This window comes from Aulonocara sp. 'chitande type north' Nkhata Bay, linkage group LG20 (assembly GCF_057382095.1).
Source record: "Aulonocara sp. 'chitande type north' Nkhata Bay isolate Kocher_YH1m ecotype deep benthic linkage group LG20, A_spYH_male_GT1.1, whole genome shotgun sequence".
Lineage (NCBI taxonomy): Eukaryota > Metazoa > Chordata > Actinopteri > Cichliformes > Cichlidae > Aulonocara > Aulonocara sp. 'chitande type north' Nkhata Bay.
Genome location: NC_141363.1, coordinates 18965381 through 18984561, shown reverse-complemented (window position 1 = coordinate 18984561; position 19181 = coordinate 18965381). Strand labels below are relative to the sequence as shown.

Below are 19181 nucleotides of genomic sequence, written 5' to 3'. Positions count from 1 at the left end.
AGACTGACCTTCGTGTAAATGCTTGGAGCAGACTAACCTGTGAGCTGGAGGGTTCTGGGATGTTATATTTGGTCTTTGAATGGCTGCAATCCAGGCCACCCGTCGCGTCTTTGTCACTTCGGAAACATGGCTCGAACAATTTCTCTTCAACGTCGTAATCCGATAACAACCGATCTCTTTACCCGTCGGCTTCCCGTGGCTGTCATGCGACCGGCTATTGCAGTTAATAATACAACAGCTTCTTGACATTTTTGTGTTTCTTTTTATCGCTGTGTGACTGATTTCAATTGAAAGCCTGCGTGCGCTAGTACCGCTTGCCACGAGTTCCCAGAATCCTTTGCGGTTCTACCCGTGAATGACGTCACATTTTCAATCTCTATATAATATGCATGTTAAATTTTATATTTGGGGTAAAATATCAAGTCTTTTCAAGTAAACCGGTTCAAGTCCAATTCAAGTCCCAGGTCATTGGTGTAAAAGTCCAAGTCAAGTCACAAGTCTTAGAACATTTTTTCAAGTCAAGTCTAAAGTCATAAAATTAATGACTCGAGTCTGACTCGAGTCCAAGTCATGTGACTCGAGTCCACACCTCTGGTAACTGATGCATATCATGTTCATTTGTGACGCATGAAGGGGCGTAACCCTGATGAATGAAACCATTCTGAATTGAGCTGTTCGGGGAAGATCGATGCTGGTGTTGCAGTATACATCTTCCCACGCGTGTACTCAATAAACCATTGTTTGACTGAACTTTTCCGAACCCGTAACAGCCACAAACTGAAACGCGTTGGTCAATTATTAAAGTTGTTCATCTTCCCTTAAGTGTTGCTGGAGTTCTTGCATTGTGAATTCTTTCATCCTCTCCATGCACCTTGGAAGTAGCTGAAGTTGTGCCAGAAATCGTTGCTGCTAATGCATAAAGCCCCAGATGTGTGCACTGCAGCCTCTATAACCCTCTAATAAACTGTACTTCAGCTGCAGTCTGCTGCCTGTGTGGGCTTGTTTACATACACCTTGTTATGTGACGATGAGCAGGATGACACCTGTGCATTCAGTGCATTGGGCCGGGTCACTGCACAATATAGGCCATAATTATCAGCTCCAGTATTTGGGGCTCTCAGAAGCCTCCTGCAGCCCGGCCACCTGAATATGTGGGGCGAGGCGACCTGTCCATGAAGCCATGATGAATCCTCTGCGACCATGTAAAATGGGCGAAAGCATCTTTAGCAGGGCCCCCTCAGTGAGAGGAGGAGAAAAGCGCTCTCAACACTGTGTCCATTAACGGCTAAAGAGCCCCTCTGAGGAGCCTGGTACTGCCCCCCCCCCTGCTGTGAGCTGTGGGGTGGCCATGACAGGCTGACACACAGACAGGAGCTCCATCTGTCCAACATTCGGCCTCCTCTCTGAGGGTTTCCAGCTCTGAGCTCAGAGCTCACTGGTGAATATTAACGCCTCCAGTGACGGGGAAACATTTAAAGTGTGTTTAATCAGTTACAGAAACCTCACACTGACTGCAGACCGTCACGTTGCCTCCTGATTTATGACAAACCAAAGCTGCAGCAGTTTGATTGTTTTTAGAAAGAGGACCGCAGAGAGGGTGGAACAGTAAGCTAAAGGAGCCAAAGGAGAAGATCAGAAGGAAGGATAATAATCACATGCTAATAAGAGCAGGAGGAAGACGAAAGGAGGGAAGAAAACCACACAACAAACCTTCAAAATAAAACAGGAAGTAAACCATAGACTGTGTAAACATAAATGAATCTTCTGGGTCTGAACAATGAAATTTTTTTTTCTTTTTTTTTGCCTGTCCCGTTTGGCTCTTTTGCATCAGAATTGTTGTCTAAAGGCAAAGAAAGATGCCCAACGGATTTACTTTACCAAATTGACCATCCCAGCCTTGCCGTAATGGTCCATTTGATTCACCTTTTATTGTTTATTTTATTTTCACTTACTGAATACGGGACAGACTTGACTGGGGGAAAGAAGGGGAGAAAGAAAGAGGGAAAGAGAAACAGCTGAGAAGAGGGACGGGGGAGAAGGGCAAAAGACAAAAACCAACAGAACGGGCAGAGAAAAAGAAAAAGAAAATGCATATATCGATCACCTGGATCACCTGCTGAGAAAGAAAAAAGAAAACAAGCAGAAGAGAACAAGAGTAATAGAATAAACAACATCACAATGATATAGGGCTTTGGAGCGTGATGTCACGGGGGTGGGCGTGGAAAGGATTTTGGCCCGATCCGCCATTTTGGGGGTCTAAGTAAGGAGCCAAAGCATAGCCATGGTTCGTACTTGCTGTGTGGTCGGCTGCAATGTTCGATCTTACGACCGGCACGGGAATAAGTTTGGATTGTCTTTTTATGCTTTCCCAACCTGGAAGCAACATGAAGGAGCTCATGTATCGGATATTACCAAACGAAGGCGTCTAGCCTGGATAGCAGCCGTGAGACGAGCTGATATCAAGTTCTGTTACGTCTCCAGATATCAGCTGGTGTGCTCAAGACATTTTCATTCCGGTAAGTTCTAAATATGTTCACATCACACTTTATAGCTGAATAATATCATCGTTGGTGGTCTCGGAAGTTATAGAAATTGCGATCAAACATCAAATGGAGTGACTTTGCAGACATATGTGCTATGTAAAGATTCGCAGGAGGAGACAGGGAGGACACAAATTGGCATTAATAATTTGCCCGATTATCAATGTGTTAATTTGCATCTACTTTACAATTATGGGCATATAATATGATAACGATATTTTAGCAGTTTACTGATAAATGTATAACATTAATTATGGTGGGGGGTGGAAAATGGCTATTTCACTCGGTGCACTCCAGCTGACTTACTTTGACGACGTACTCAGAGTTTGGCGGCTTGAAAATAGCCAAATCTTGCACCCAGCCATTTGTAAATTGGATGTGCGCCTCCAGTGACTTGTAATTACGAAACTGGTTCGCTGTGTAAGCGCTTACTCCACAAACAAGATAGGTGAAGATATCGGGGTAGGACAGTGGCGGTAAGTCGTCTGGGTCTTTACTCCACTGCCGTATGTCGTATGGGTCCAGATTTGCGATGCACTCTATTTTTTTTCAAATACCGCTGCTTCGCCTCTGGACGCAATCGGTCTCTATACCGTCCGTTTTCTTTTGAGCTGCTTTTAAGCATGTTTCTTGTCGTCGTCGCCGTTCCAACAGTGAGTTTGTTTGGATCGTAGACCCCGAAAATGGCGCCGCGCTCCCACAATGCATTGCGGCGTGACGTCAACTCCAAAGCCCTATATGGGAATATGACCGTAAATACTAAATATTAAACATTATTGTGCAGCACATAAGATCAACAGAACACAGTGTGCTTTGAGGTAGGAGCCAAAAAGGGTGTAGTTTGTGGGTGTGATCACCCGTGTGTACACCTGTGAGCATGGACGCGCTTGTTTTTAAAAGGTTCCTTCATGTAATGATCTGCTAGAGGGTGTGGGGGGGCCACAGCCCCGTCCTCCAGGGCATGAAGCAGGTATGGAGGAGATCAAAACTCCAGACATCCAGAGGCCCCCAGAACACAAGAGACCAAGGAAGACCAACAGAGGGGCAGCTGCGCCACTGTCCCAGAAAGAGCTGAGGAGAGTCCCAGATGAGGGCTCACTCAGCAGCCGCGGAGCAGAAGCCAGGGGGAGTTGCAGTGACGCGCCCGTGAGCTCTGCCGGCAGCCAGCTGTGCCTGAGTGACCGAGCCCCAGGCCGAGAGGCCGGGGGCACCCCACCTCCGAAGTGGCCCGAGCGAGCCCCAGGCTCCAGGCCCCGATAAGCGGCCGCCAAGGAGTGAGCCGGTGTGTACCTGGACGCCCACCCCCGGACACAAAGAACCACCAACGCACCGATGTCTGAGGGAGTCCGCCACTGGTAGGGGAAGTGGTGGTGGGGGGAGATAGGCCTCCAAACCTTGGAGGGCCTGAGATGTCCCCAGAGAGGTGGCGCCTGATACCCAACCTGACATATAGACACAGAAATACAGGCACACACAGACACAAACATCCATTCCTACCCTCATGCTCTCATATGCACTTACTCCACACTCAACCAACGTGGAGACAGACATAAAGAGACGCTGTACACACGATCACACTCCCCAAGCGTACCCTACAAACCGGGTCTAGGTGCCCTTGCCCCTGGAGGGGGAACTGCACCCAGACCCAGGTGGTGTTACCCTTTTCCCTGCGGTGGGGGGAGGCAGACCGCCCCGACTCCGCAGCAGCAGGGAGGCTCCACACTCCAGACCGCAGTCGGACGGCCAACTCCTCCTCCTAGCCCCCCCGCTCCAGCAGGTCGCAGAGAATGGGGGTGAGAGAAGACTCCAAACCTCCCTCCACCCGCTCATTGTAGTGTTGATGCATGTGTGTTCTAAGGTGCATTTAAAACCCAGGAGGGCATGGAGCTACCTGCCAGACAGCAGCAGGTAAGCGCATGGTCCCTCCTGCTAGCCCTCAATGTCTACGTGTATTTAAAATTGAGAGGTGGGCAACGATGCCAGGGGTGAGGTGTACACCCTGATGGTAATTTGGACTCCGTGTATCGTGCCCACCCCCAAGATCCTATATGTATGTGTAATGAGAGTGTGAGTAATGTGAATGTCTAAGTTGTGGGATAAAATTGAGGCAGAGGCAGCCAGAAGGGGACGGGGGGGGGGGGGGGGGGGGGTAGCCTCCCCTGGTGACACACCCCTACTCCAAGGCCCTGCATGTGTGGGTGGTTGTGGTGGAGCGGGAAGAGGGAGGCAGCTGGAGATGGGGTGGGAAGGAAGGGAGGGGCAAGTGACCCCTCCCCCGCTGACCCCAGTAGGCACCCCCATACTCCGCGACCCGGAGTATGGGGGTGCCGAACAATGAAATCTTAAAGCTGCAGGATGCTAATAGCTGTGGTTCCACCTTTATGGCTTCTGCGTCGCTTTCCACTGCTGTTCAGATTTAGATGCTAAAAACTACCTGAAACCCAGTTCAGGAGCTAAAAACGACCCGCACGACCAAGCAGCAGGTATATCGTCACCTTGATGTCCACCTTTGTTGTATCGCACATGCGAGACGTGTTGCTATGACAACAGCCACACACGTTAGGTAGTACCAGATTGTAATGGAAAACCAGTCGATCCAAGCATACAGGAAAAGGAGCAGATCATTGTTGGACTCTTCAGCTAAACCCAAAGACAGGTCAAAAACATGGAAAGAAAAACTTTATACTTCGATAGAATTAAACCATCTCAAAGATTCTGACTCTGGAATTAAATGGTTTTCTCACCGCTATGACGTCCTCACGCCTAACGTGAGAATTCATTTGAGTTGAAAGCCCACTCAGCCAGTGTGATAAGAGAAGACAGCCTTTAGCCTGTATTAGTCCCACAGCTGGAAGTTATAGAAGCTTCCAGGGTTTCTGTTTTCTGCATGTAAAAGATGCATGATGGATCCAACCATGTTTCAACACTTTTCAGCAGTTTCCTTTTATTTCTGGTTGTCGTCTAAACATGCCTGCGATGCAGCTTTTCAGCGGCAACAACAATAACTCTGGACCCAGTCCACTCCTTTTATGCAGGGGAGGCGTGATGAGCTGATTGAGCTCAGGTGTATCAGCTGCAGCCGCCCCACGCCCCGTCACACTGGATGTTTTCTGAGCTCTGTTTAAAAGTGAACCAAAGAGTGCTGGCGATGGAGTCAGTTAGGTCGTCCTGCAGCTGATGGGACATTTTTTGCAGTAGCTTAAAGTTGAAATACTTTAACCTGCATGAATTCAGATGTTATCAATGTTCATCGGGGAAATTTACATTGACTTTATGCATAAATTCAGATGGACTAAAACAGCGTGAGGTGGTGAGGGTCTCTTTGAAGCTGAAGTAGTTTATTGATCACGTGGCTGTGGTTTCCTGATATTACTCACTGCAATTGTTTGGGGGATTAAAGTAATTTTACCAAAGCTTAATATGACCATTTTATGAACCTGCTCCAAATCCAAGCTAAGAATTTCTCAGGTTTCTCTGGCTCTCACTGAAACAAATGACACCCTGGGAGGATAAGCCTGATTATCTTTACTTTACTTAGTTGGGTAATCATAAGATGGTATTTGACTTTTTAGCATGTTTATTAATCAGATCTAGAAAAACAGTCCGAAGGCCTTCTTTGAAAAATGTTTCTGTGCTACAACTGGATACAAATGCAGATGACATCAGGTCAGGCAAAAGGAAATACACAAAGCATGCTGGTTATCCTGGAAACCCCCAGAAAGTCCAAATAAGCTCAAAGGAATCAACCTGAGGCACTGAGAAACAGAAGGGAAACACAGGAGGAGGGAAACAGACAGAGGCAGGAAGTAAACAAACTGAAACGCAGAGGGAAGGTAACTGCCAGAGTAAAACAGGTAATGAAACAAGGAGACAACCTGAAAAATAAAAGAAGCTAAAAACTGTCAGCAAGAGTAAAAGTGTAAAAATTCAAAGCAGAATTTCTCGCAGCAGGTCGGAGCTCCTGTGCATGTCCCACTGATGCTGTGCAGCACCCACTCACACACGCCTCGCCGCCAGCACGGGGACGCCACGTGTCGGGACGACTAAGCGTGATGGGAGATGATGGACGGCTGCACCGAGCACGCTCTGCACCTCGTTCTCTCACGATACACTCACCTTCCATGTGCTCCTTCTGGTCCCCACGCCTACGCTGAACGCCACCTTTCCGTGTTCAGCCTCTGCTTCGCATTGCTTACCTGGGTGGCACACCTGCTGATTCCCAAACACGAATTTAACCTTTTCAGTTTAAAAGGTTTGAACCAGACCTTTTCTTTTGTTAGCTCGTGTGCCTCTGCTGGAGGCTGGAGGTGTGTGTCATTCATTATTTAGTATGTCATCATCATTTCACGTCTTTTCTTCGACTTCTTTTACTCTCCAGAGGTTTAGTCAAAGATCAGGTTTGGGTCCCCACCCAGGACTCTCAAACTCATGTGGATCAGGACTGACGAAGCTGAAATGAATAAAGTTAATTGACGAAGGTGTTTAATATGAATGTATGTGAGTGTTTCTGGAGCTTCAATCTCTTAGTTTCCTTCTCTGGGCACCTTGGATGTAGGTGAAGTTGTGGCAGAAGCCTCGACTGTGTTTCTGCTGTGTGAGGCTGGTTTGTTCTCATCAGGGTGCAGCGTACAAACCGCTAAACACGCTAAGGTCATGTGCTGTGTGTTTGAAAAGCTTTTCCTGTTCACCATTGTCTCCAGCACCTTTCCTGTGCTCCCCACTCGGCGTCACGTCATCGGACCTTTAACGTGTCTCACCTGTTTCTGATCACAGCAGTGAAACATATACCCGTGTTTGTCCTTAGTGTTGCTTCTCGCTTTAGGCGAGGCCCGGATCTTTATTTGAACTTGGTTTAATTTACACCTTTAACTCAAAATGAAACTATTAAAGGTGGGAGAGCCAGAATCAGCTCCGAGACAGTTCACAGTCCTACACTTCACGTGCACATGAAGAGTACTTCCTGCTGTGCTCCGAGTGATGCTCGTGGTTTCAGCAGCAGCCTCGTTCTCCTCCTGAGCTTCTGTTGAACTCTGAGTCCGGGTGAGGATAAACTCGGACTTCAGGTCTGTGAATCGGGTCCATGGTGGACTGAACCGACAGAATCTCCTGCACCAGCATCCTGAAACGCCACAGATTTCACAGCTTTAATGATGTGTTTTCCTGATTGATCAGATTGAATTTTCTGTTTAATACTCTTTTTCTCTCTTGCTTTAGATCTTAGATCTTTGTGTCAAAGGAAAGACGGCCTGGATACCTCGATAATGTTCAAAAACATCTCAGCTGTTTCCAGCCAAAACCACCAAAACCTGCGAGACGATGACCTGGTCAGAAACTCTTTGAGCTGCTCGCTCTGAGCTTCAGTAATTTCAATGATCGGAGAAAACAAGCTGTTGCAGGACGTCCCTCCAACATTCAGAGCATCATCTTTAAAGAATAAAGCCGTCGTTCCATTTAAACCAGGGAAGCAAATATGAAGTTGTTAGCTATTTAAAAGCTAGCAGACAGCTAGCAGTTACAGCTGGCTGTGTCAGTGAAAGAGGCCACGCCCCTAATAATACAAACTGGTGAGTTATAGAAACGCCCCCTCCCCCACAGGTGTTATTGAGGAGGAGGACCTCAGAGGAGCTACAGACATGGCTACGTTCACACTGCAGGCGAAAGCGCATCAAATCCGATTTTTTTGACCCTACGCGACCCATATCTGATCATGGTGTGACAAATCCGATATTTCCAAATCCGACCTGGGTCACTTTCGTATGTGGTCCTGAATCCGATACATATCTGATGTTTTAGAGAGCGACTGCTGTTTGATGGTCACGTCGCATTAAATCCGTCTTTTACGTCACTGACACAAGACAGACGCCAATTATCAGCGCCGGAGAAGACATCGCGAACGCTTCCTGTCCATCCAGTGAAACTGCTGGGAAGACAACGTTGGAGAAACGTGAACATTTTATTTGTACTGTATAATCTGCAGATTCTGACAGAAATCTGCAGCTATCCTTTGAAGCAGCAGTAAGGATCATTATTAGGTTATTTACATTATTATGTAAATAAAAAAATAACTTAAAGCAAAAATTGGGAAACATGAAGTCCGAAGTCTTTATATTAAGACCATCAGTCAAACAATACTGTTGCTCTGGGTCTAAACAGAGCGCGTTGTGTGTGACGTCTTCTTTTGCGCATGCGGCCGCTTTGAGCGTTCACACTAGAGCGCGTTTGCTGTCGCATTTTATTTGTAGTGTGAACGAGCAGACAAAAAAATCTGATTTGATCAAAAAATCTGAATTGAGCATCAAGACCTGCAGAGTGAACGTAGCCTGACTCTTCAGGTTGATTCCAGCTTCAGCAGGTGCTAACATAAGCTAATTTCCTTCTTGCATGTTACATTTTATTGAATAAAACTGCACATAACACAAAACTGAGATGTGGGATTCTACTGGATTGGTCCAGGTTTAACTCTAAATTCCTAAAAATGAATTCTCTGAGCTCTGCCTCTGATGTTCTCTTCCTACCTCGTGGCTTCTCCAACGTTCTTGTTGTCTTTGACTGAAGTCTCCATCCATGTAATGAAGCCGTGGGCTTTGCTGAACTTGTCGATGGTGTCTGCAGAGACAGCCCTGTGAGCGAGGTCGCACTGCAAACAGACCGAAGCAGAAAGACTGAGTTTATAGTCAGGTGACTCACTGCATGTTAGCAGCCTGTGCTCATTAGCCTGAACCTCAAAGCTTCCTGGTGGATCCTTCATTAGCTGGATGCACTCAATCACCTTGTTAGCAACTAGGATGCAGGGGATGGAGTCTCCGTTGGGCAGCATGGCCTTATTGTCCAGGTCCTCTTTCCAGTGGCGACAGCTGGAGAAACTGGAGGAACTGGTGACATCAAACATCACCACACAGCCCAGCGCCCCTTTATAGTAGATCCTGGTCATGGATATGAAACGCTCTTGGCCTGAAGAGACAAGGCAAAGGTCAGTGTGTCACCAATGCATCCATCCATCCATGACCCAGTCAATAATGCAGAGGCGTTAGATATTTTGAATTTAATTTTTATTTTATTTTGAACTATTTTTAATTGCTTTCAGTTTTCTTCCTGTCTGAAAATGTTCAGTTTAGTTTTTTTGTTTCATTATTTGTTTGAGTGTATTGTTGTTAAACAGATTGAAGATGTTCAGTTCAAACACAGCCCTTTATGTCAGGTAGACAAAGCAGTTTCTAAACAGGTGCACCAAAGCCTCCAGAAGCTTGTAGAGCACACTGACTCAAACTTCAAACGTTTGCTGTTGTTCTACCTGCACACCGTGTCATGTCTGCTGGTTTTAATCTTTTTCTCAAGTCGAGTTTTTGTTTTACGTCATTTAACCAGTCTTAGCATCAGCTGACCCACTAAGGCTAAAAAAGCTGAAGCCAAACTTTCTTTGTACCTGCGATGTCCCAGAGTTGCAGTCGGACTTTCTCTTTATCCGACCAGTGCAGCAGCTTAACGGAGAAATCCACTGCAAAAGGAAACAGTCTGTTTTAGAGACGCAGCAAGAGAGAAATGAAACGCCACTGAAGGCACATCTACACAGGAAAATATGAAAATAAACTCAAAGTTTCACTTTGCTTCTTCTGAAGTGAAACCTCTGTGAAATTATTCATTAAGCGCAAAGAAGTGAGAGCTGGTTTCGTCCAGCTGAACCTGCACTCATTCTCAGTTGCTTCCAGGTATGTATAAACATTGAAATTAACAACGTGTCTCATCCTGTAATTATTCATTCAGTATTTTGTACACCTGGGGTCTGAATCAAGTGACTAATCCCCAGTTTCTAATCGTGCAAACAGATTGAAGGCTGTGAAATAATCAGTGATCTCCTCTTCATTTGATTCAACTCGTGCAGAGAGACTGTGAACCTCATTATTTCCTGGAGCTTTGGTTTAAAAGGAGGAGCGCTCCTGATGTGATGGGTTCAAATGTAGCTGTAGAGACCGGTGGACTGAAGTCGCCAGTCAAAGCAAACCAAAGGACAAAGTCTGAAAATCAACTCCAGCTATTTGTGTAAGAAACAAAGTTTTAGATCATAAAGTTAAAAACAGCCGAGGTCCTGAGATGAAAAATACATTTTGACCTGACGGTGGTGCTAGAGGACAAGTTACAGAGCTCCTTCAACAAAGAGAGAGCAGATTTCTCCTGTTTTGGCTTCCTGTTAAATCCAGAATTCAAAATCCTGCTCCTCACATACAAGGTCTTAAATAATCAGGCCCCATCTTATCTTAATGACCTTGTAGTACCATATCACCCTATTAGAGCACTTCGCTCTCGCTCTGCAGGCCTACTTGTTGTTCCTAGAGTATTTAAAAGTAGAATGGGAGGCAGAGCCTTCAGTTTTCAGGCCCCTCTTCTGTGGAACCAGCTTCCAGTTTGGGAGACATATATAAGTTGAAATGAATTAAATTAAAAATCCACTTTATGTGTGTATAATAAATATAAGGTCCCTTGAGGAACGGTTTAAAGGGAACTCCCACAGTAAGCAAATTTCCTTGAATAACACGACTTCTCTGAAAAATTTCTAATTCAGGAAGAGGTGAAGGGAACGAGACAATCGTGGTGGGACAGATAAACGTTAAGATCTTTTAAGTCATGATCTGGTGTAACATGAGCCCAAAGCAGGAGCTGTGCGACAGTCTGATGGTTTTTGTTTTCTCAGTCAGGACCAAAGTGGTGGATCCACTTTTATATTCCATCTGTCTTCAGATTTTACATGAACATCAGTCTGCTCCTCTACGATATAAAAACCAGTTTCAGGTTAGTGCCTGCTATTTCTAACATGACTTCTGAAGTTTTCTGATGACCATGCAAAGTCTCAGGGCACCCAAACACACCACGCAGACCCTGCCAATGTTTCAAAGACTCAAAAGAGTAAAGCAGCCCTACCTCCCACCGTCATCTTGTAGGTCTTGTTGAACTGTCCGCTGACGTAGCGATGAACAAAGGAAGACTTGCCGACGTTTCCATCACCGACAATGAGAATTTTCAGAAGGTGCTCCGTCATCGCTGTCCTCCGTCACGCAACAGCAGGTGACAGACCTCAGCACGGAGAGCTCAAAGTTCACACCTCTGCTCAGGAAACACCGTTTATGAGCCAGACACACATTTTACTCACCTCTAACTAAACAACACCACACATACATGTTCTGTGTCTTTAAATTACACCACATTCAAATCTGCCCAGCCTCAAACCCAGAGAGGGGCCAGGCTTACACCTCGAAGCTAACTGTCCAACACTCTGCTGTTTCCTGACAGGAAGTTGCTGCAGGCCATAAATATGAATCAGACACATAAACCACGCCTTTGTGGACGGCGGGCTGTTAGTGACTTCTGTTGGTTTCTGTTGGTTTCATGGCAGTCTGTGATTACCTGCGGCCAGGTAATCACAGCTGTGTTAAGAGTGGGTCTCCTAATCGGAAGGTTGGTGGTTCAATCCCCGGCTGCTCCAGTCTGCATGCCAAATATCCCTGAGCAGGATACCAACCCAAGCTGCTCTCTGATGCGTCTCAGAGCCAAACCACCAACCTTCCGATTAGACCCCGGTTCCTACAACATGTGTCAAGAAGTATTGATCAATGGTTTGATAATAAATCAAATCCGTTTGATAGATTCCTGTTTTTGATTAGATTAGTGCTGGAGTGCCTCAGGGTTCTGTGCTGGGACCAGTACTGATTGCTGTTCTTGTGACACAGCATTTTTATCCATCATTGTCTTTTTTAAACAGTAAGAATACTTGAGCCTGTTTGCTTTTTAAATCTGTAACTAATTTTACTTCAGGAAAAGTTGTGATTAGTTTGGGGGGCTAAACAAAGATGATTTGTTTTTTCAATCACATTAACTTTTGTTTATGTCTAAGTTGTAAGAAATGATTGGGTTTATATTTTAGCACGACGCCAGTGTCCGGCAGCCTCGCCTCTGTCAGTGCTCCCCAGGGCAGCTGTGGCTACAAGGTAGCTGCCATCACCAGTGTGTGAATGTGTGTGTGAATGGGTGCATGCAGTGTAAAGCACTTTGGGGTCCATAGGGACTACGTAAAGCGATATACAAATACAGACCATTTACCATTTACTTCATATTATTAGAAAACACTGCATTTTCTTCCATATTCAAACTGAATGCACTCGGTTACGTTTTTCCTCTGTTGTTGATGCTGTCCCAGCTTTACACAGGACACATAGAGCAACAGTAGACGTAGAACCTGCCCATCATCTCATCAGCATGTTTCATGCTTCAGCCTGTTTTCAGCAGAAAGTCAAACCTCTCTCATTGGCTGCTTTCTTTTTCACAGGATCCAGCATCGGTGAGGATCTAGCTGACCTGCTGGCAGGAACAATGAAACATTACTGCCAAGGAAAACTACACAGGCTGCGGCATTTCAAAATACAGATGTACTAAAGAGCAGAGCATTGACTGAGAAATGTTACTAACATCAGAGGAATCAGGCTGTGCATCGTAACCAAAGCTGCAGAGTAAACGTGAACCATCAGGACACTTTCATGGAGGCTTCACTGTCCCCACCATCATCTTGGTCATGCAGGGAGAGTTTATCTGCTTTTACTTTGTGGTTCTTCCTTCTCCACCCTCGTCCTGCTGCATCTCCTCTTCATCTTCATCTTCCTGTCTCTGGGCCTTGTGGAGTTGAGTTTGACAGTTATTGGTGGGTGCAGTCGCCATGAAGCAGACTCATCTCTGTGACTCCGTCAGTGTGTTTCCAGCCTTTGTCTTTATCCCAGCAGCAGAAGCAACACAGGGACTTTTTAAGGTTTTGTGTTTAAAACGCTCAGATTGTCTGTGGTGTGGGAGGGTTTCTGTGTTTTTAGCTACAGATGTTTTCATCTGTAACGGATGCTGTATGTGACCTGTTCAGGGTTAGGGTTTGTAGAGTTTCAGGTGTAATTCTTTGAAGGCTCTGATCCTCCCAGCAGGTGTTTGGCTGAATGATGTTTCAGGTGTTCAAACCAGCAGCTCCCACAAAACAGCCGAGCTGCGGATCGACACGGAGGAATCCACGGTGGATCCTGAACGTGACGGATACAAACGGACTGGTCCTTGATTTAGTAATGGAGGCAGGTGAGTGTGGTGACATGCAGGTAAACAGAGGGATGGCGCTCCCCAAAATGGAGTAGAATAGAATAGAATATCTCTTTATTGTCATTGGACACGTACAACAAAATGATGGGTGCTCCACGGCAACTGTGCAGGAATTAAATATAAATAATGAGACGGCAGAATAAAGGACAGACAGGAGAAATACATCTAAAACAACAAAAAGGCACTCATGGGAGAACAAAGTGAAGGAGGTGTACAAAGGTCTGAGTCTGTGTGTGAGTGACCTGACTGACCTGAGGGCAGCGGGTCAGACAGGTGGTGGACAGGGTGCCTGGCTTACCTGAGACAGGAGGATCTGGCAATGGCCTCTAGGGGTGTCAGAGGGCAGCCGGTGATGTTTTGGCGGGTCAGTGACCCTCTGTGCAGGCTTCCTGTTGCCAGTATTAGCCTCTGAGTACCAAACACCAGGCAGGAGGAGAGCACGCTCAGTTTGTGTTGTTGTGTGAAAGCAGTGCTACACACAGAAACTTAACACAACATGTACCAGGTGTGCTCACACGATCTGCTCACACCATCAGCTGGGATCCAGCAGGTTTCCATCCATGTGACAAACTCTGATTTCTGAAGTAAGCCAACACCAGCTGATTAACTGTGTGTTCTTGACTCTGCAGGAGATCTCTGAGTCCTCACAGTAGAACGACTCTCCACTAGGGATGGGTCCCGGTGTCCGGTGCCATAATGGCACCTGTTCTGACATAAACGGTAGTAACCAGACTGAAAAGCAGCGCACATTTCGGTGCTTTTTTTCCCTGAGATGTCACACACTTTGGATACTAGCCAATCATTTTACGTTTCCGAGGATAGTAGGCGGGTCCAGGTACGTCCGTTCTTTTAGAGCAGAGCTACAGATTAAAAACGCCCAAGGCGAAGCGGTCAAAAGTCTGGCTGTACTTCACAGCAAAAGATGCAAACTCAGCAGCAACAAGTGCTTTAAGCTGATACTGTGATACTGTCAAAGGAGGTAACACCTCAAATCCAATGAAACACCTGGCGACGCATAGCGTTTTGTTAAAAGCCGAGAAATGCGCCGTATTTGATAGCTTGCTGCGAGACCTCACACTGAGCACGTCTACTGCGGGTGGGTTGCCTGTTATCGGACCCGGAGTTAGAACATCCCCCAAGAACCCGAAGAGGAGAGTCCTGGCCCCTAGCCCTGCCAGTGTAGCAGAAATGATGAGGATGATGATGCAGCAGCAGCCGTTCTTCTCTGCGTGAGTAGCTTAATGTTGTTCGTGTGTAATTTACGTTGAGTAGGCTAACCACGTTATTACATTAATGCACGTAAGGTGAACTAGCAAACATCATCATAGCTACATGCAGCTGTCTTCTTGTTTGATGGCAGATACTCCCTTCACCCTGGCCAAAAAGGCTAAAATGACCAAAGAAAAAGAGGGAAACAACAAACACACACACACACACACACACACACACACACACACACACACACACACACACACACACAGACACAGACACACACAGACACAGACACACAGACACACAGACACACACACACAGACACACACACACACACACACAGACACACACACACACACACACACAGACACACACACACACACACACACACACACACACACACACACACACAGACACACAGACACACACACACACACACACACACACACACACACACACACACACACACATCAAAGGCTCTGATAACTCTGCGTTCGACTGTCACACTGTGACTGCAGCAGCTGTGCTTATGTTGCACATGTTGGGACCAGAAAAATCACGGTGTGTTCAAGGGGCATTGGAAATAACGCTATAAGGCGAAAAAGGAACAGTAACCATGTCTATAAGGGTTACATATAGATGCACAAACAGGCGATTTTCAGATATTTTGGTTTCCAAGGTTACAAAGCTCACACCTACACGTCTGATTTACAGGTACAAAGTATTCCTGAGAAGGTCTCCACCCTGGAGCTGTGGTCGTCACGACAACTTTACATTTGAATGTAAGCGCTGTTGGTGACACACTGAGCTTCACCCAGCAGGTGAGTTCACCTGTTTATCCAGTCTAAAGCTTTCTGTCTGCTGCTGATAGAGCTGCGACACCGTCCGGCAGACGTGTCACGGTTCCACTTTCCTGAGATTCAAAACCAAAATCAGCAAACTGAGACTAAAATCAGGGAATAATCAGAGTCATGAAATATTCATGAAAGAGAGAAAATAATGATGAGCAGTGAAATTAGACGAGGAAAGCGGATCTTAGCCACGAGCTGAAGGAAGCTAAAAGTCACAAAATCGTTGTTTGATAGTTACAGGCAGCCCGGCAGCGAGCTCCCACGTTTCTTATCTCAGTGAAACGGAGTCACTGTAAACGGGTGCTTCTTTTTCTTCTACCAGGACCTCTGACAGAACGGAGACCTTCAGGCTATCCTCCTGACAGCATCACCTCCAACCACCACGACGCTTCTGCTGAGCTTTAACGTCACTCCCATCATCTGCTGGAGGTAAAGGTGCCATCCAGGGAGAACTTCCTGTCCTAAACCCTTAACCGACCAATCAGCACGCGTTAGTATGATGGCATGGTTTCTGGCACGTGACCCACGCTGGGTTCTCTGAGCCACTGAACAAATCGTGACCAAACTTCCTGTCAGGATTCAAAGTAAAAGTTGTGTCTTCATCATAAAATGAAAACAAACAGTCTTCTTCTCTGCAGATTCCCCATCGAACCTCAGAATGCAGAGCGTCGGGCTTCAGCGCCGCCTCCTCGTCTCTGTCTGCCTCTTCCTCCGCCTTCTGACCTCAGCTGAGTCGCAGCAGGTGGAGCAGCTAGTGGAGGAGGTGCAGAATGTCCCAGTGGAGGTCATCACTGAGAGCTCCCCCTGCAGCGCCACCTGTGGGCTGGGCCTCCGGACTCAGACTCTGTGCCTCCTAAATGACAGCAGGGCAGCGATGGAGGAGAAGCTGCCGAGCGGCGGTGAAGCAGAGGTACAGACGCAACACTGCTGAACACAGGAAGAGGAGGACGTGGTGACCATCTGTGTTTGACCTGCAGGTGACGGAGAAGTGCCGCGTCCGGGCGGTGCAGTGCATGGACACGTGGCAGTGCGGACTCCAAACCATGACAGTCACATCCGGACAGAGGGTGGAGGTTGACTGTGTGGGAGACGTGATGGAGGCCACGGGGAGGTTCTCCTGGAGGTGAGGAAGAGGTCTCAGTTTTAAACCAACCTTTGGGACGGCTGGACAATGAGACGACAGGACTAACCTGCCCGAAGGCGGGCCCTCATCGTGTCCTTCAGTTTTAGATTCCATGTTTATTTTATTCTGATCTTCAGTCGGACTCTGTCGGCTTCTTTTACGGCTCAGGGTGTCGTGGCGTTACGCCCGAGGGATCATCAGCACTGACGACGCTCTGCTCGCCCGCTGGGACGCTCCTGAGCTGGACCGAGTGGTTCTGGACCCCGTCAGAGAGGAGGATGCAGGTGAGCGCACCTCTGCACGTGCTCAGTCAGACCCACATTGTAGAAGTGACGTGATTCTGCTGGGATACACCGTCTTTATTTGTGGGTCACTAACCTGTAAAAGCTCTTCTTCTGTGGTGACGCTGACACGAAAGGAAAATATTTGTGAGAGTGAAACTCGAATCAGACTGACTCCTCCCATCGTCCTCAGGGACGTACCGCTGTGACGTGCAGGACGCCGCCTACCGCAGGGTCAAACGGGCTTACTGGGGCATCCGGGTTCTGCCCGTCGGCGTCCTCAGCCTGGACTACGACAGCTCGCTGGCCCTTTGGGATGAAGGCGAGAAGAACCAGACCGAAGAGGAGGAGGAGCAGAGGAAGATCTTTCCCTTTGCTCTCCTTGCGGTACGTTTGGTTTGGAACACGTTCATTTAATGCTTCTTTGTATTCAAAGTTTGGCTGCTGCTTTGGTCACAGATGGGCGTCAGCGTAGCGGTCGCTGGCGTCTTCGCTGCTCTGCTGAGAGGCTACGAGGCGATGAAGAGGATAAGGAGGAGGAGAAGAGGGATTTAAAGGCGTCTGGTTCCTTCTGAATCTGCCAACCTGCTTCAAATAATTGAAAATCGTTTTTCAGGAGTTTGTTATTAAAATGAATGACAAATAAAACCCAAACCTGCAGATACACGTCACCAACAGGTTTCAGTTTGGTACGCGCTTCATTCTGCCGGGTGCAGTGCGGCCGTGTTCCTGTAGATGGCAGTGTGGGCTCAGCCCTGATGAAGCTCTGCAGCTCATAAATCAGCTGCTGCATACAAAGCTTTTTATCCACATTTTAAAATATTCTTTAAGAGTTGTGAAAAAACTAGTGTTCCTTTTTTCCAGCATTCCAGGTCACAGCTGGAACATCTGTGCGCTGAGGTGCATCCATGTGTGTTACAGGTGTGTTTGAGTCTCAGGCTGCAGGGCAGCTCCAGCCAGGCAGGGAAAGCATTAAAGACTGCCCTCCGTAATAACCAGCATGGTGTTGTTGGCAGTGCTTTGGTGCTTCCGTGGAAAGGCGTCTCCTCAGCAGTGATTCTGCTTCACAATAAGAAGCTTGTTTTAGCACAGGTCAGGTGAACGAGGCCACGATGCTGTCGAGCTGAGTGAGCGAGCGGGCAAAACAAACAAAGTGATGATGATGAGCTCGCTGTAACGGATTCATGTCCTGGTGGAAGCAGCCCTGCGACGAAGCACGGAGGGGGGTCAGGTAGGCCTACGTCAGGACCATTTACTGTCCTCAGCAGGGAAACAGTCAAATGTAATGCACATGTGGTTCATGACTAATGCACCCATCTTATTGTTGTGACTCAGACGTTACATGGTCTTCACTGCACCCTCTAACTGGTCAGACTGGTAGTTGGTGTAAAAATGCAATGAAACTGGTTTTAAACGATGCCCCAGTAATAACTCGTCTTCCCAGGATCGCTGTCCCGTTTTTTAAAATGATAAGCCACCCTGGGGTTTGTGATGAGGACCCAGAGCAGTAACATCTCTCTCTCTGCGGGGCTCTCATTTATGAAATGGAGCGTCTCACTCTGAAAAATGTCGTCTGTAGCAACGTCCAATCAGTGTTTGAGCATGAAAACCCAGCCAACGGCGCTCTGATCAACACATCTCCAATCAAAACAAACTGATCGCACCTTTTGATTCCCCTCTATAGCGTTTCCAGCCATAGACCAAAAACATGACCACCAATGAGCAACATGTTGACTTAAAGGGGAGGAGCTAAAACAGCTTGTTTCAAGCAGAGGTGAAGTGAGGGGCTCGTACCTGCAGCCGAGCGGCTGATTTACCAAAGAAGAATAAAAAGAATGAAAAATGTGAAAAGGTTACAAAGGAAGGAAAGCACAGCTGCTGCAGAGAAATCAGACATGTGAGAAGAAAAGTCGCTGCACATCAGATTATTCTTCCACGTTACTAAAAGTGAGACTGAAACCTGGGAAGAAGCCAGCCAGAGGTAACGGACTGATCAATATCAGCCCTCTGTCATTAAGACAGGACAATCTGATGGATTACAATCATTATTTCATTA

The 19181-nt window shown here is 47.0% G+C and overlaps 3 protein-coding genes across 5 annotated transcripts in view; 2 read left to right on the top strand and 1 right to left on the bottom strand.

The window, feature by feature from the left end:
• LOC147305434 (uncharacterized) overlaps window positions 1-19181 on the top strand; it is a 479902-nt gene that overhangs the window by 260742 nt on the left and 199979 nt on the right. The window lies entirely within an intron of this gene.
• LOC147305439 (ras-related protein Rab-29-like) lies at window positions 7345-11867 on the bottom strand. Its single transcript, XM_086277285.1, has 5 exons — window positions 11454-11867; window positions 9964-10035; window positions 9310-9491; window positions 9056-9177; window positions 7345-7659 (listed from the first exon to the last, which is right to left on the bottom strand). The coding sequence occupies exons 1-5, from the start codon at window positions 11569-11571 to the stop codon at window positions 7530-7532; spliced, it is 624 nt and encodes a 207-aa protein (XP_086133411.1). The 5' UTR covers window positions 11572-11867; the 3' UTR covers window positions 7345-7529.
• Window positions 15576-17794, top strand: tmem81 (transmembrane protein 81). 3 transcript variants are annotated; one of them, XM_086277629.1, is made up of 7 exons: window positions 15576-15691; window positions 16044-16150; window positions 16360-16631; window positions 16699-16844; window positions 17013-17128; window positions 17319-17512; window positions 17585-17794. In XM_086277629.1, exons 3-7 carry the CDS (start codon window positions 16380-16382, stop codon window positions 17678-17680), a joined length of 804 nt encoding a protein of 267 aa, XP_086133755.1. In that variant the 5' UTR covers window positions 15576-15691; window positions 16044-16150; window positions 16360-16379; the 3' UTR covers window positions 17681-17794. The 3 variants fall into 3 exon arrangements, with proteins under 3 accessions (XP_086133755.1, XP_086133754.1, XP_086133756.1); XM_086277628.1 differs by lacking the exon at window positions 15576-15691 and having other exon boundaries at window positions 15701-16150; XM_086277630.1 differs by lacking the exon at window positions 15576-15691 and having other exon boundaries at window positions 15701-16211.

Bases quoted from the DNA above. Each gene is read 5' to 3' on its own strand.
- tmem81 (XM_086277629.1), top strand. From the start codon at position 16,380: ATGCAGAGCGTCGGGCTTCAGCGCCGCCTCCTCGTCTCTGTCTGCCTC. The intron at 16,845-17,012 runs GTGAGGAAGAGG...TTTACGGCTCAG, and splicing joins ACGGGGAGGTTCTCCTGGAG to GGTGTCGTGGCGTTACGCCC. The intron at 17,129-17,318 runs GTGAGCGCACCT...CATCGTCCTCAG, and splicing joins CGTCAGAGAGGAGGATGCAG to GGACGTACCGCTGTGACGTG.
- LOC147305439 (XM_086277285.1), bottom strand. From the start codon at position 11,571: ATGACGGAGCACCTTCTGAAAATTCTCATTGTCGGTGATGGAAACGTC. The intron at 10,036-11,453 runs GTAGGGCTGCTT...TTCCTTTTGCAG, and splicing joins CTACAAGATGACGGTGGGAG to TGGATTTCTCCGTTAAGCTG. The intron at 7,660-9,055 runs GTAGGAAGAGAA...GTGGCGTTTCAG, and splicing joins AACGTTGGAGAAGCCACGAG to GATGCTGGTGCAGGAGATTC.